This window comes from Ovis canadensis, chromosome 8, assembly GCF_042477335.2.
Source record: "Ovis canadensis isolate MfBH-ARS-UI-01 breed Bighorn chromosome 8, ARS-UI_OviCan_v2, whole genome shotgun sequence".
In the NCBI taxonomy this organism is placed as follows: Eukaryota; Metazoa; Chordata; class Mammalia; order Artiodactyla; family Bovidae; genus Ovis; species Ovis canadensis.
In genome coordinates this window covers 95,617,188-95,631,589 of record NC_091252.1, presented here as the reverse complement: position 1 = coordinate 95,631,589, position 14,402 = coordinate 95,617,188, and the positions used below count along the sequence as shown (strand labels likewise).

Here is a 14,402-nt window from a genome sequence, read left to right as displayed (position 1 = left end):
ATGAGACAGGGCCTTTTAATGAGGGATGTGCAGGAAAGACTGAATCAGAGTCACCTGTGTCTTCTGGCTCATGAAAGGGTTCTGAGGGCTGCCCAGGTGTGAGAGAAGGATGGAGAGCTGGAATAGTTCTTAGACATCACTGATCTGAGTATATGGGGAGAAGAAAGAATTTATAAAGTGAGGCGGGGTGGGGGAAGAGTTCGCAGAAATGTGCCAAACTCTAACAAAGGTCAGAATTTAAACTTTAAGGGGGTTAATCCTTTACAATAAAAATACTCTTCATTTAGACTAAGCCTTCTAAGATACAGATTGTAATAAGGACATGCAACGGTGATCAACATTATCAGTAGTTAGGACAAGGTAAATCAAAGTCACGATAATACCACCACCTCCAAGAATGGCTCAAACATTTTTTTTTAAGCTGGCGACACCAAGGACAGGGGAGGATACAGAGCAATCACCTGTGTCTCACACAGCTGGTGGGATAGAAACTGGTGTGGCCACTTTGGAAAACATTGCGATAGTTTCTCGTGAATTTAAACACACAACTACCATGTGACCCATCCCTAAGTTTTTTCCTAAGAGAAATGAAGACGTATGTCCACGCAAAGACCCATGGTGAAGCAAAAGTTGCTCAGTCGTGTCTGACTTTTTGCAGCTCCACGGACTTATATGCAGTCCATGGAGTTCTCCAGGCCAGAATACTAGAGTGGGCAGCCTTTCCCTTCTCCAGGGGATCTTCCCAACCCAGGGATCGAACCCAGGTCTCCCGCATTGCAGGCAGATTCTTTACCAGCTGAGCCACTAAGGAAACCCAAGAACACTGGAGTGGGTAGCCTATCCTTTCTCCAGCAGATTTTCCCGACCCAGGAATAGAACCAGCATCTCCTGCATGGCAGGCGGAGTCTTTACCAGCTGAGTCACAAGGAAGCTCATAAACCCATAAGTGAATACTTATTGGCACCTGTATTGTAATCACTCTGTCTGGAAAAAGCCCAAACCTCCATGAACTGAGAAATGGAGAAACATACCATGGTCCATCTTCCACGCATGGAAACCACACTCAGCAATAAGGAGGAATGGAGCATTATACAAGCCACGGCCTGGATGGGTCCCCTGATGTCAAGCGAAAGAAGCCAAGCACAAAAGCCTGCACTCCAAGTTACTCCATGTATGCAACATTCAAGAAACGGCAAAGCCATGGGGAGGGAACCCAGATCGGGGCTTGCCCGGTGCTGGAGGTGGGAGGGGAGAAGGCGGACCACAAAGGGACAGGAGGATGCATTTGCACACGTTGGAGACACGTCTGTGTCACCTTGATCGTGGTGCTGGTGAAATGAACAGATCAAAACTCATCAAACTGTGCCTTTGAGGGTAAATCTTGCTCTAAGAAAATTCTGCCTCAATAAACCTGACTTGAAACAATGAATGATCTGGGCCCATTGCTATGCTTACAAAGTATTGTGTCGTTGCAGGGAAACACCAGCTTCAAGGGCAGAAAGAAGTGTGTTCTTGGTTGCCAAGAGGGAGGGGGAGGGGAGGGATGGAGTGGAAGGTTGGGCCTAGCCGATGCAAAAGAGTGTGAACAGGACGGACAAACAGCCAGGTCCTGCTGTAGAACACAGCAGACGTCACTCACTGCCCTGTGAGAAGCCGCAGCGGAAAAGAACACGAGAAACCATGTATTACTATGGGTACGTGTAACTGAATCTCTTGGCTGTGCAGCAGAAATTCACACACACCAATGTAAATCAACCGTACTTCAGTTGAAAAAAAACAAGAGGGGCGAAGCAGTGTGTTCTTACCTGGACCCTGCCACTTTCTAGCTGTGTGATCCTGGGGAGGTCGCCTTCCCTTTGTAAACCTCGGTCTACTCACATGTGAAAGGCAGGTAACAGCAATTTTATAGGATGACCTGCACGCCACGTGTGGCAATGCTCTGTATGTCATGGACCAAACAGGAACTGCCCTTAACCAGATGTCTTTTCTCTTGTGTTGGCCCTCCGTACGGCACGTGCTGTGACCCTGAGTCCACTTTAACCTGTCCATCTCACCTTCTATACTGCATCAGGCGTGGGCTGTCTTTGATGCCCAACCCCCATCTCAATGTCAACCCATCCACCCTGGGGGGCATCTTTAAGAGTGGGCCTCAAGAGAGCCCGGCTGGCCCACAGCCCTGTCAGCAGCTAGCCACCCTGTCCCCATGGACATACTCACCGGATGAATGTAGGGAACAGCTCGGCGTTGACCAGGCACACCATCTGGAACCCGATGGTGATCCCCATTCGGCCGACACAAGCTATCGTGATGTTCAACCAGGGCAGATCTGGGAGGAAAGAGACAGAGGGTGTGAGAGCTAGAGGGCTGTACCCACAGATTTGCCAGGGGATGCCGTGACTGGGAGCTTGGACTTAAGAGCTGGAAGGGCCAAGGCTGTCTTATCCGACCCCTCCAGATTTGGATCAGGTAACTGAGCCTGGTGGCTCAGATGGTAAAGAATCTGCTTGCAGTGCGGGACACTTGGGTTTGATCCCTGGGTTGGGAAGATGCCCTGGAGGAGGAAACAGGAACCCGCCCCAGTATTCTTGCCTGGAGAATCCCGTGGACAGAGTAGCCTGGCAGGCTACAGTCCATAGGGTCCCGAAGAGTCGGACACGACTCAGCGACCACTACTAACGTGAACTAAACGGAGTCCTGAGAGATCTGGGGACTTGATGACACTTGAGGGAAGACTTCACTGTGCAAAGGACAGAAGGTGCTGTTTTGAATCTCAGCTGTGCCTCCTGTCAGCAGAGTGACAAGGCAAATGGCTTACTTCTGCCTGCCTCAGTCTCCTCAACTATGAAATGAGAATGATCTTACCCAACTTAAAGGTAGTGGAGAAATTTAGAGATAACACATGTCAGCTGTGTGTCGTGACCACCCCACCAGTCCTGGCTTTTTATTATCCTGCAATAGTGTCCTTTCTGACACAGCTCTTGAAACACAGTAGGTCCTCAACAACGTGGTTCCCTCGGGCACAAGTCCTAGAGCTGGTGGACCGGATTTCTCATCCTCAGCTCTCATTTCCCAACACATTTTTAAAAATGTTTTATTTATTTATTTTTGACGGCACCTAGCCTTCGCTGCTGTGCAAGGGCTTTCTCTAGTTGTACGAGCAGGGGCCACGGTCTAGGTCTGATGCTGAGGCTTCAGGAGTTACAGCTTGTGGGCTCTATGACTTGGGCTCAGCAGTCTGACACCTGGGCTTAGTGGCTCCTCGGCATACGGAATTTTGCCAGAGCAAGGATCAAACCCATGTCCCTGCAGTGGCAGCTGGATTCTTAACCCCTGGACCACCAGGGAAGTCCTCAGAACACATTTTTTTAACCCAAGCATCTTTCACTGGTCTGAGAGGATGAGGGATGCAAACCCTCATCTCCTCCTAACAGATGGCTCTGCATCTTAGTTAGCAGCAGGTCCAGAAGCCTTCTCCTTCCTGGGGAGCCGTCAAAGCATTAGACACCATTGTCTGCTTCTCCTGGATGTTAGGTATTCACCCAGATCCCAAACCACAAGTAACTCCTGAGTCAGGCCGGCTCACTAAGAGAGCCTCCAGGGTCCCAGACAGCGTGTCATCTCACCCTCATCCCCACGAGCCGGCTACTCAAGGAAGACAGGCGTCCATCCCCTTGCCAGCGGGAGGCTCTGGGGAGAGCTGACCAGCGCGGTCTCTCCAGGTCTCGGCTGCCCTCTGCCTGGAGGAGAGCCCATGCGGAGCCTTTAGTTAAGGCTCCTATGAGATACAAGATAAGGGAGTTCACTCGGACACCTGGAGGAGGGCATTGGTCACAAATTCCGCAGCTTTGATGGATTTGGCAAGATGCTCTCCTGGACATGCACGGCATCCTTGCCCTCAGAGAATCGCCCTGCCTCCTCTGGGCCCAGGTCACTCTCCCCAGCAGTCAGAGGGACCACTTACAACTGCAGTCCTGCCACGTGGCTTCCTGCCACGCTTGGGATAAAACCCACGCTGGCATCTCTCCCTGTCCCCTGCTCACCAGGGTCCAGCTGCTCCTCCAGCGCCCAGCTCTCCCCATCCTCAGGGTCCTTGCTCTTGCTGTTCCCTTTCCTGGAAACCTCCTTGCCCGGCTGTTTAAATGGCTCATCCCCTCTTCACTTAGGTCTCCTAAGGTCACCCTGGACCACCATATGAAGAATTAATGCCCCATCCTTCTTCCTCCTTCTCTTTTCCCTCTAGAAGTGGAATCTTTCTCTGCTTTGCTCACGGCTGAGATCCTGGGGCAGAGACACCACTCTGTCAAGTACACAAAGGAGCTTCCCAGGTGGTGCTACTGGTAAAGAACCCAACTGCAAGAGACATAAGAGATGCAGGTTCAGTCCCTGGGTTGGGAAGATCCCCTAGAGGAGGGCACAGCAACCCACTCCAGTATTCTTGCCTGGAGAAACCCATGGAGAGAGGAGCCTGATGGGCTCCAAAGGGTCTTTGCTCCAGAGGGTCACAAAGAGTCAGACACAACTAAAGTGACTTAGCATGCCTGCACGCAAATACATAGAAGGTACTTGAAATAGTTTCTGGAGCAGGAGACGAAGGCTCGTCATCGAATGCGATGAGGACTAGTAAAGGCGAGTGGCGAGAGTGGGAGCTGGGAGAGGGTCCTGGGAGGATGCGGGACAGAGGACGCAGTAACCAAGCTTCTTCCAGGTGATAACCAAATGGCCTCAGATCCCAAGTTCCCTCTCAGTACCTGGCATTGTTATTTAAAAAACAGCAACAACGAAAACCTCTACTCATTCATTCAGCTTTACCAGGATTCTAGAAACAGGGAAATAGGGGGAAACGGGGAGCCGATTTCAGATGCTCGGCACCTTTTCCTTCTTCTTTGTCCCTGGTGGCCCAGACAGTGTCGCGCCTGCCTGCATTGTGGGAGACCCAGTTCAAGCCCTGGGTCGGGAAGATCCCCTGGAGAAGGAAACGGCTACCCACTCCAGCATTCTTGCCTGGAAAATTCCATGGATGGAGGAGCTGGTGGGCTACAGTCCATGGGGTCGTAAAGAGTCGGACACGACTGAGCGACTTCACTCACTCACTCGCTCATGAAAGGAGGGAGAAAAAAACCTGAGCTACCTTTTGCTGCCTCTTAAAATTTCCAGCCTGCTCTGTAAAGTCTAATTCTTGAGAACAGGGATTTCATGGGATGTTTCTCATAATATCCTGCCCCCAAAGCCTGCCAAAATGACTCATTAAACCAACAACTGCCGAGCACAAGCAATAAAAACTGAGAAAATAGCAAATCTGCTCTCCTAATTTTTTTTAACATTTCTAAAAGTAACAAATGAGAAAGGCAATGTATGTACTCAAATTAAAGTGGCCCAAACGATTCTGCTTTGGCTTATCTTGGATTGCTAAGAATTATGGACTCAAGCAAACAGGCACCAAGATGGCTGGTGTTGAAAAGACTAATGATGCCAAGTGCTAGTGAGTCTGTGGAACCACTGGAAAGCTGATGCGTCACCGTGGGAGCGTGAACTGAAAAGCTGTCTGGCTGTATCTATTAAAACTAACCTGTGTCCCGCCCCCTGACCCAGCAAGGGAAGTGAGTGTCCACGAAGAGATGCGTTGGAATGTTCGCTGCAGCCTTAATCCAAATAGGCAGACACTGGATGACTTTAGATCGTCCCAACCCAGGGACTGAACCTGCATCTCTTACGCCTCTTGCACTACAGTCAGGCTCTTTACCAGTAGCACCACCTGGGAAGCTCCTCTACGTACGTGATAGAGTGGTGTCTCTGCCACAGGAGCTCGGCTGTGAGCAAAGCAGAGAATGTTTCCGCTTCTTGGAGCTTATGTTCTAGAGGGAAAAGAGAAGGAGGAAGAGGGATGCGACTTTAATTCTTTGTACGGCGGTCCAGGGTGACCTTAGGAAGCCTGAAGTCAACAGAGGCCTGGATTTAGGGTGAGGGATTCCTACAAGGCAAGGCTGCCCAACAGTGAAAAAGTACAAGCGGCACCCTCGTGAGACAACGTGGGTGACCCTTGCAGACGCCATAATAAGTGAATGAAGGCGATCCAAAGCGTAAGTGCAGTATGGTTCAATTGTATGAAGTTCAAGAACAGCCGACTTTCATCTGCGGTGGCAGAGACCAGAGCTGCGGTGACCCGGGCAGGGGTGGTGAGCGTTGGTGGCCAAGGAGGGTGAGGGACCTTCCGAGGTGCTGGAAATGTTCCTTATCTTGGCACAGGTCTCAGTGCCCAGGCATACATACAGGTGAAAAGTTCGTTGGCTTGAGCACTTTAAAAGGGCTCATTGTCGGTATGCTGTACCTCTACTTAAAATTTGTTAAAAGGTAATTCTAGACTCAGGTAAGCACCTTGCCTTTGTTCCTGTTCCAACACTCTTCCCACGGTTCAACGACCTGGAAGACAATGGGTGTGGACCACTCACCGTGTGGGATAAAGATCATGAGGAAGCAGGCCAGCCCGGTCACCAGGTTGAACGTGGCCAGCGGGTAGCGGCGGCCGAAGCGGTCGATGGTGACGAGGATGATGAAGGCCGCGGGGAACTCGACCAGAGCAGAGTAGAGGAAGTCCAGGTAGAGGTTCCCGCCAGTGGCGCCCATGTGCATGATGAGGCCCTGGTAGACCACGGAGCTGGTGAACCTGGGCGGCAGGAGAGGCGGGTCAAAGGTGAGCTCCTCGGAAGAAGGGAGATCCCGGAGACTGGCCGGGATAGAGGCCCCTGCGAGCTGGAAGGAAGCATCCACTGCTGGATGTAGAATGTTCTGGACCAATATGAGAAGTAAGAAAGTAAGTGAGGTCACTCAGTCGCGTCCGACTCTGAGACCCCAAGAACCATAGCCCACCAGGCTCCTCTGTCCATGGGATTTTCCAGGCAAGGATACTGGAGTGGGTTGCCATTTCCTTCTCCGGGGGGATCTTCCCGACCCAGGAGATCGAAGCCGGGTCTCCCACATTGTAGGCAGACAATTTACCATCTGAGCCACCTGGGAAGTTGTAATATGAGAAGAGGTGGGGGTGGGGGGACGTCAAAATCCAGAAGGGGCCCTCCTGGTTGAGAAGCTCCTTCCACGATTTTTGTGAGCCTGTGACTTACAGCACAGACCCATGTTTCCGAGAGATGGCAAACAATGTAGCGACCATCGTTTACTCCTTACTGTGCCCCTGCGGGCAGCCCTGCTCTGAACACCACACAGGCCCTATCTCATCGGATGCCCCAAGCCTCCAAGGGGAAGGAGGGCGGGAGACAGCAGTGGGGAGTGAGCAGTTTCGGGATTCAGAGTGCTGTCTGAGCTGTGTGGTCTCCGTAAGTTAACCAGCCTCTCTGTGCCTCAGTTCCTTCAGCTGTGAATCTGTCTTGAGAATTCATTGAGGCCATGGACCAGAAGGGCTTGGTGTAGGTGGGCGCTCAGAGAAGAGCAGATTTTATTGCTGTCACGGTTGTCTTTCCCAGGGCCAGGATCCAGAGCACCACGGCGGGGAGGAGTCAGCCAAGTCTTCCCAGCTCCACAGTGGGGGCCCCCTGCGCACATCACACCATCTTGAACCAGCAGTATTCCCTTCCTCTCTTTCACCCCATATCCCACGGCACACGACCCATTCACCCATATTTGAGGAAAGAAAAACCATGTTACAGAACATGGCACGCAGGATGGGGACCAGCTCGGTCAGTCTGACTCGGGAAAACGTAGCATCCCATGGGTCACTTTTGGGCAAACTGCACAATTTTGGAACATTGAATGACTCTGTTGGTACAGTCATTCCTCACTACCATGGGGGACTGGTTCCAGGACCCCCCAGGGTACCAGAATCCGAGGATGCTCGAGTCCCTCGTGTAAATCGTATGAATCAGCGTAGGATGGGCACACTCCCGTAAGACTGACACCATCGCTAGATTACTTGTAACACCTAACATAATATGAATGTTGTGTAAGTGGCTGCCAGCATGCAGCAGATTCAAGGTTTGCTTTGGGGGACTGTCTGGAATTTTTTGACTATTTTTTATCTGCAGTTGATTGAACCCCCAGATGCAGAACCTGCAGATATGAAGTACTGGCTGTGGGAAGAGATTTTGGTGGATAAGAAATTACTTTCTTATAGAAATGCAAATTGCCCATCAGTTCCAAAACTGAGGTCATAGGGGACGTTTCTCATTACTACACCCCCCTGGTTTTATAAGGTCCAGCTCCTGTGGCTCAGACAGTTAGGAATCTGCCTGCAGTGCAGGAGTCCCCAGTTCGATCCCTGTGTCGGGAAAATCCCCTCTAGAAGGGACTGGCAACCCACTCCAGTATTCTTTCCTGGAAGGTCTCATGGACAGAGGAGCCTCGTAGGCTGTAGTCCATAGGGTTGCAAAGAGTCTGACATGACTGAACGACTTTCACTCACTTCACTCACTCACTCCCTGGTTTTATAAAGCTGCATTCAGGGGAGTCTGGTATGCTTTTGTTTCTAGTCCTAAATTATTCCTGTTTGAAACAAAGTGTCAAGAGAGTAAGAATGCACTGCCTGCAACTCGGTGAGTTTAGATGAGCCTGGTGGGGCAAGGGGGAGCTTCTCTATGCCGGGTTAAATGGTTAAATGGCAACAGTCATCTTCTACTCAGAAAGCCACTGACCTAAGAGAAAGGAATGTAGAGCCCTGATTTTCCTGTACAAACAAATAAACAAAAACCCCAAATCACAACAAACTCTGGGAGATGGTGAAGAACAGGGAAGCCTGGCGTGCTGCCATCCATGGGGTCCCATGGGGTCCCATGTGGTCCCAGAGTTGGACGGGACTTAGCCACTGACCAACCAAACTGCAGTCAACAATGTGCAATGCTGCCATCTTCTGGCAGAACCCACTAACTGCATGTACACACTGCTACAGGTAGAGGCGATGGTTTTTTCGCCAGGGGTCTGACTCTTTGCGACCCCATGGACTGTAACCTGCCAGGCTCCTCTGTCCGTGGGATTTCCCAGGAAGGAATACTGGAGCGGGTTGCCATTTCCTTCTCACACTCATAAAAATAGCAGTCTGTCGTTGTTGGGCGTTTCCTAAATTCTAAGCCTTTCGCACGCATTATCACATTAATTCTTCCAACATGCCCGTGAGTAGATCCTATCATTGCCTCCATTGGCTGATGAGGAAACTGAGTCACAGAGGTCAAGAAGCTTCCTGAAGGTCACACAGCCGGGAAGTGATGGGCCCCCCGGCCCCGAGTTGCTGTAATGAATGGAGCAGACGGGGGCAGGGGGCGTGTACAGTAAGAGAAGGTGTCCAGAGCCAGATGGCATGAAGCCTTGCAGGCCGTGGAAGGAAGCTAGGTTTCTTCTCAGTGAATTAGGAAGACTATGAGGATGTGGACAGGAGGTGATGCCATCCGTGACCTGTGCTCTGGGGAGGGGGGAACAGGAGCGGGAGCAGACCGCCAGCAAGGAGGCTACCGCGACGAGCTGGATGGGAGATTGCCACACTCACGCCTAAGAGCACAGGCGATGGGAAAATGGCACGTTCGGGATAGGTTTTCAAGACAGAGAGGGATTTATGGAAAGCTTGCGTGGAGGGGTGTGAGAGAGCTGAGGAGACAGAATCACCGCCTCGACAGGAATGCTAGGGGTGGAGATGGGACCCGGGCTTATACAGGAGGGGAGCAAGCCTTCCTGTCTGTGGGGTCCTGGGCCTCCAACCCAAGAGGTACCATGGTGTTGGATGCTGAGAATCAAGAGAAAGGCACCAGGGACCTGGTATGCTTGCAGGGGTCCCTGGGCCCCTCACACGGCGGGCACAAGGGCTCCCAGGGCCAGCCTGCAGACACAGGGACTGGGGACCAGGAGACAACCCAGCATCTAGAGAACTCAGGATGGACTCTGTGGAACACTGGTTACTCATTTAAGCTCCCACAAATATTTACGGAGCGGCTGCTACGTGCCAGGCACTGCCCTCATCATTGGAACCCTTATTTCACAGAGGGGCAAAGAAGGGCAGGGCGGCAGAGTGACCCCAGTGGAAGGGCAACCCGGATACTTGGCCCAGGGGTTTCCAGAAGTAACTGAAGGGCCACCGGGGTTGGAGGAGCAAGTGCTGAGGTGAGGAGCTGACCCAGCCCCCCAGGGGAAGAGGGAGAAGACCCATCTCGAGGAAGCCACCGGGGAGAGTGACACAGCCCCAGGGTGTGCAAAGAGTGCTAGGCGTGGACAGGCGTTTCCTAATCGGTGTGAATAAAGCACGCCTGTGCTTTCCGCAGGCTCTGTCAAGTCCTCAGACATGAGGAAGTCTTCTTCCTCTTTGACAGCCCAGAAAATGAAGTCACTCAGTCGTGTCCGACTCTTTGTGACCCCATGGACTCTAACCTACCAGGCTCCTCCGTCCATGGGATTTTCCAGACAAGAGTACTGGAGTGGGTTGCCATTTCTTTCTCCAGCATCTTCCCAACCCAGGGATCGAACCCGGGTATCCCACATTGTAGGCAGATGCTTTACTGTCTGAGCCACCAGAGAAGTACTGCTGTCCTGGAGAATCCCTGAAATCTCATCTACCTACGGGGGCTAAGTCAGCACTTGGCTCCTGAAACATGGGGTTTCTGGCAACCCTGTCACCTCCTTCCGGCTCACTGCTGACTTTTCTACATGGGGATTTCTTCTTACTAAAATGAGGCCTTTCCTTTACTTGGATGTCCTCAAAGGAGAAATACAGGTGTCTTTTTAAGAGCTTTTTGAGTGGAAAGCCATCTGGAAATGCTTTTTCATGCCTCTCGTTTCCCCCCTCCGTAAGTTGGCCCACCATCTCTGACGTGTACCCAGGCATGCAGGGAAGTGCATGGGGCCTTGGAAAGACCCCTTACCACAGGTACATCAGGATGAAGGTGTACTTCCTCAGGATGGGCGTGCGAAACAGGTCTGTGAACGAGGGGCTCAGCTTCTCAGTGACGTCCTCCTCTACGGACAGCATCTAGGAGAGAGTCAGGGCATCAGCCACATCCAGGCTGCCACCGTGATCAGGAATCGCCATCAAAGCCCTTCGCCCACCCCACCCCCTGCCTCCCACCAGCCACCACCCCGAGGTCGGTCATCATACTCATCACCCCGAAGAGTTCCAGCACCTTCCCGCCTCCCCAGGCAAGTCCCACAGGCAAGCGCTAAGTCATAAACCCGACACAGCATTCAGTGAGGAGAGAAAACCCTTGCAAGTGAGTCACCTTCAGGTCAGCAGGAGGCAGCTTCCCGTTCTTTTGGGCAATGTGGTCCATGATCTTTATCGCCTCAGTGTTTCTCTTTTGCGATAACAGCCATCGGGGGGACTCGGGCACAAACCTGCGGACGCAGATCATCCCCACTTAGCGTCTCCCCCAGAGCCCGTCTGAGTTTAAGATCAAAAGAGAACCTCGCTGCAGCTGGCTCGAATGCATTCTTTTTTATAGCTGAGAAGTATTGCTTGTGTATATGAACCACAGCTTCCTCGTCCATTCTGCCAGTGGTCCTGTCTGATGGGCACACCCCAGAGATGGCTCCATTCCTTCATCTCCTGCTTCACCGGCTCGTCAAAGAGCAGACGCCTACTTCGTGGCTAGGTGAACTTTTGTCTGACTTTTAGCATCTCTGGGTGATGCGAATTTGTTTCTTTAAAGGGTGGCTGAGGGTGGCTCTCCCCCAGGAATGAGGGCTACCCCATGACGGAGCACCCCAGATGACGTGGGTGGCTGGAAGCCCCGGGCCTGCGGGTAGGACCGCCCTGGCTGTGGGGAAGACTGGTCCCCATGGGGACACAGTACCAGTAGCAGAAGAGGAGCAGAAAGATGGGCAGGGAGACGGCCAGCTGCAGCCAGCGCCAGTGCGGGAGGATGTAGGCCAGTCCGGAGAGCAGCACAAGCCCAATGGTGAAGGCCATCTGGTAGAGGATGGCCACCGTCCGTCTGTAGCCCAGGCCCACGAACTCTGTGACTGAAACCAGAGAGACGTCACCTGCGGGCTCCCATCCGCTTTAAAATCCCCCATTTGCCGTCTGCAGCTCCCCCCGCCTTTGCACAGTGCAGTATTCTGTCTACGGGGCTCTCCCGCCCAGAACCTTCCTCCCATTGGCTCCAGGATTAGCTGGAGTATTTCCCACGACCCCCCAAGGGAGTGCTGTTAACACCAACACCTTTGAGTGCACCCCAGGGACCTGGCCCTGTCACAGGTGTTCAGATGCATCTCCAGCTCTGTGGGCACAGTCCCGCCCTCCTAACCTCACAGCCTCATGAGAGGTGGTGGACCAGACGCACACACTGTGTTCATCACACCCAGGTCTTGGCATGATGCGGGCCATGTGGGAAGAAAGCATAAATAGCCAGAAAGGTGGGGGAGTCTCCGGGGGTCGCAGATTTTCAGAGAGCAGTGGAGCAGAGCTCGTGGAGGAAATTTGAGCCATCGGGAGGAGCAGTAGTTAACTGAACCCAGAATGGGAAAGCGAGTTCCAGGCAGAGGGATAGCAGCCCTGGTGACCGCTGGGTGAGGTCGGGCCACGGGGGCCGTGCGCCCTCCTGGGGTAGGGGGGTGGGCAGGTCTCGTAGGCTTGCGGAGAACACTGGCTTCAAGTGTGGGAGGCACAGAGGCACCGTAGCACAGGGGTGACCCGATGTTACGTCTGCTAAAGGACCCCCACCGCGCTGCTGCCTGTGGGCGCCCCGGGGGTGGGCCAGTGTGGAGCAGAGGCCAGCGTGGTGGGGGGCCCAGCAGGAGCAGCAGTGGAGCAAGAGGGCTGTGGTGCCGGAGGTATGCCGAGAGGAAAGCAGATGGGGGGCTGGGGAGAGGGGCACAGGGGGAGCAGGCTTGGGGGTGGAGGAGGAAGACGTCCTGGGCTGGGAAAAGAGGAGGAGTCGGTCACGCAGACTGAAGGGGAGCCCCTCGTGCAGGACCAGGGAGTATGGGACCTCCAAGCAAGGCAGGGAGCCGTGGGAAGGAGGCAAGCCAGGACAGCACGCACTCCATCACTGACAGGTAGCATTCTGGGTCTGTCTTCCTTTCTCTCTAGCCTGGGAGCTCCTTGACGGAGGTTGTTGTTCAGTTGCTAAGCTGTTTCTGACTCTTTGTACTGGCTTGTAGCCCATGGGGCCACAAAGAATCGGACATGACTGAGCAACTTCACTGTTTGGTTGGTAGCCATGGACTAGAGCCCACCAGGCTCATCTGTCCTCCACTCTCTCCCAGAGTTTGCTCAAACTCATGTCCATTGAGTCAGTGATGCCATCCAACCATCCCATTCTCTTTCACCCCCTTCTCCTCCTACATGCCATCTTTCCCAGCATCAGGGTCTTTTCCAACGAATCAACTCTTTGCATCAGATGGCCAAAGTATTGGAGCTTTCTCTTCAGCAACAGGCTTTCCAATGAATATTCAGGGTTGATTTCCTTTGGGGCTGACTGGTGTCTTGAGAGCAGGATGGGAGGCCTTATCTATCTCGGCATCTCCTGCCCCGCCCCTGTGCCTGCCACAGGGCAACAGCCACACCACAGGGAGGAGAAGGGGCAGGCATGGCTCTGGGCTTCCCCTGTGGCCCTTCATCGACCTCACGGCACCGCGGTCCCCACGTGCAGGATCCTGAGGCACAGAGAGATTATGGAACGTGCCCAGGACCACACAGCTGATCAGACTTGGGTGTAGATTTGACCTTAAATTAATCCTTGTCACCAGGTGCCAAATACGGCACGTTCAGCCTCTAGATGGCTGGGCCGTTGCAGCTGATATGTGCTGAACTCACTAAACTAGTGTGTTCATGATTTCTTGGGGGAGGAACATGGGGTTTTTTGGCCCTAGTGAACTATTTCTTAGAATGTCAAGCCATAAGAGTCCGTTTTCAAAGATGGCGAGACCTGGCAAAAACCTGGGCCATCCTCATGCTGTCTGATGTACCCATCCAGCCATCCATGGGCTGAGAGATACACAGGCGGCTATGATGCTTTCTTCTACAGAAGTATTTTTCATTTTCTATTCTTACTCTTCAGAGAAAACTTGAAAGAAAAAATAGTATATAGAATTACATTGTTTTACACTTGAGTTTTTTCATCATTGTGTCTATCTCTTTTTTGATTAGCTTGTTCAGTCGCCAAGTGATGTTCGACTCTTTGAGACCCCATGGACAGCTGCACACCAGGCTTCCCTGTCCCTCACCACCTCCCAGAGTTTGCCCAGGTTCATGTCCATTCGTGGCTGATGCTGTCTAACCATCTCCTGCTGTCTTCTGTCTTTCCCAGCATCAGGGTCTTTTCCAATGAGTCGGCCAAAGTATAAGAGCTTCTTTTATTTCCTCTTGTATCTTCTCCCCTAACTCTTGCTGCTGCTGCTGCTGCTGCTGCTGCTAAGTCACTTCAGTTGTGTCTGACTCTGTGCGACCCCATAGATGGCAGCCCACCAGGCTCCGCCGTCCC

At 52.6% G+C, this 14,402-nt stretch overlaps 1 protein-coding gene across 4 annotated transcripts in view; it reads right to left on the bottom strand.

Annotated features, from left to right (window-relative positions):
• Nucleotides 1-14,402, bottom strand: part of LOC138445055 (solute carrier family 22 member 1) — a 36,860-nt gene that overhangs the window by 12,020 nt on the left and 10,438 nt on the right. Inside the window, exons 4-9 of one of the 4 annotated variants that reach the window (XR_011258721.1) lie at nucleotides 11,772-11,940; nucleotides 11,199-11,313; nucleotides 10,845-10,951; nucleotides 6,447-6,661; nucleotides 5,774-5,852; nucleotides 2,218-2,326 (exon numbers count right to left, since the gene is read on the bottom strand). Coding sequence is in view for 3 of the 4 variants with exons in the window: in XM_069598859.1 (XP_069454960.1) it covers nucleotides 2,218-2,326; nucleotides 6,447-6,661; nucleotides 10,845-10,951; nucleotides 11,199-11,313; nucleotides 11,772-11,940 (715 nt within the window). In the remaining variant the exon portion in view is untranslated. Of the gene's footprint in view, nucleotides 1-2,217; nucleotides 2,327-4,788; nucleotides 5,002-5,773; nucleotides 5,853-6,446; nucleotides 6,662-10,844; nucleotides 10,952-11,198; nucleotides 11,314-11,771; nucleotides 11,941-14,402 lie in introns of those variants that run through there. The other 3 variants (XM_069598862.1, XM_069598859.1, XM_069598860.1) reach the window with 3 other exon arrangements.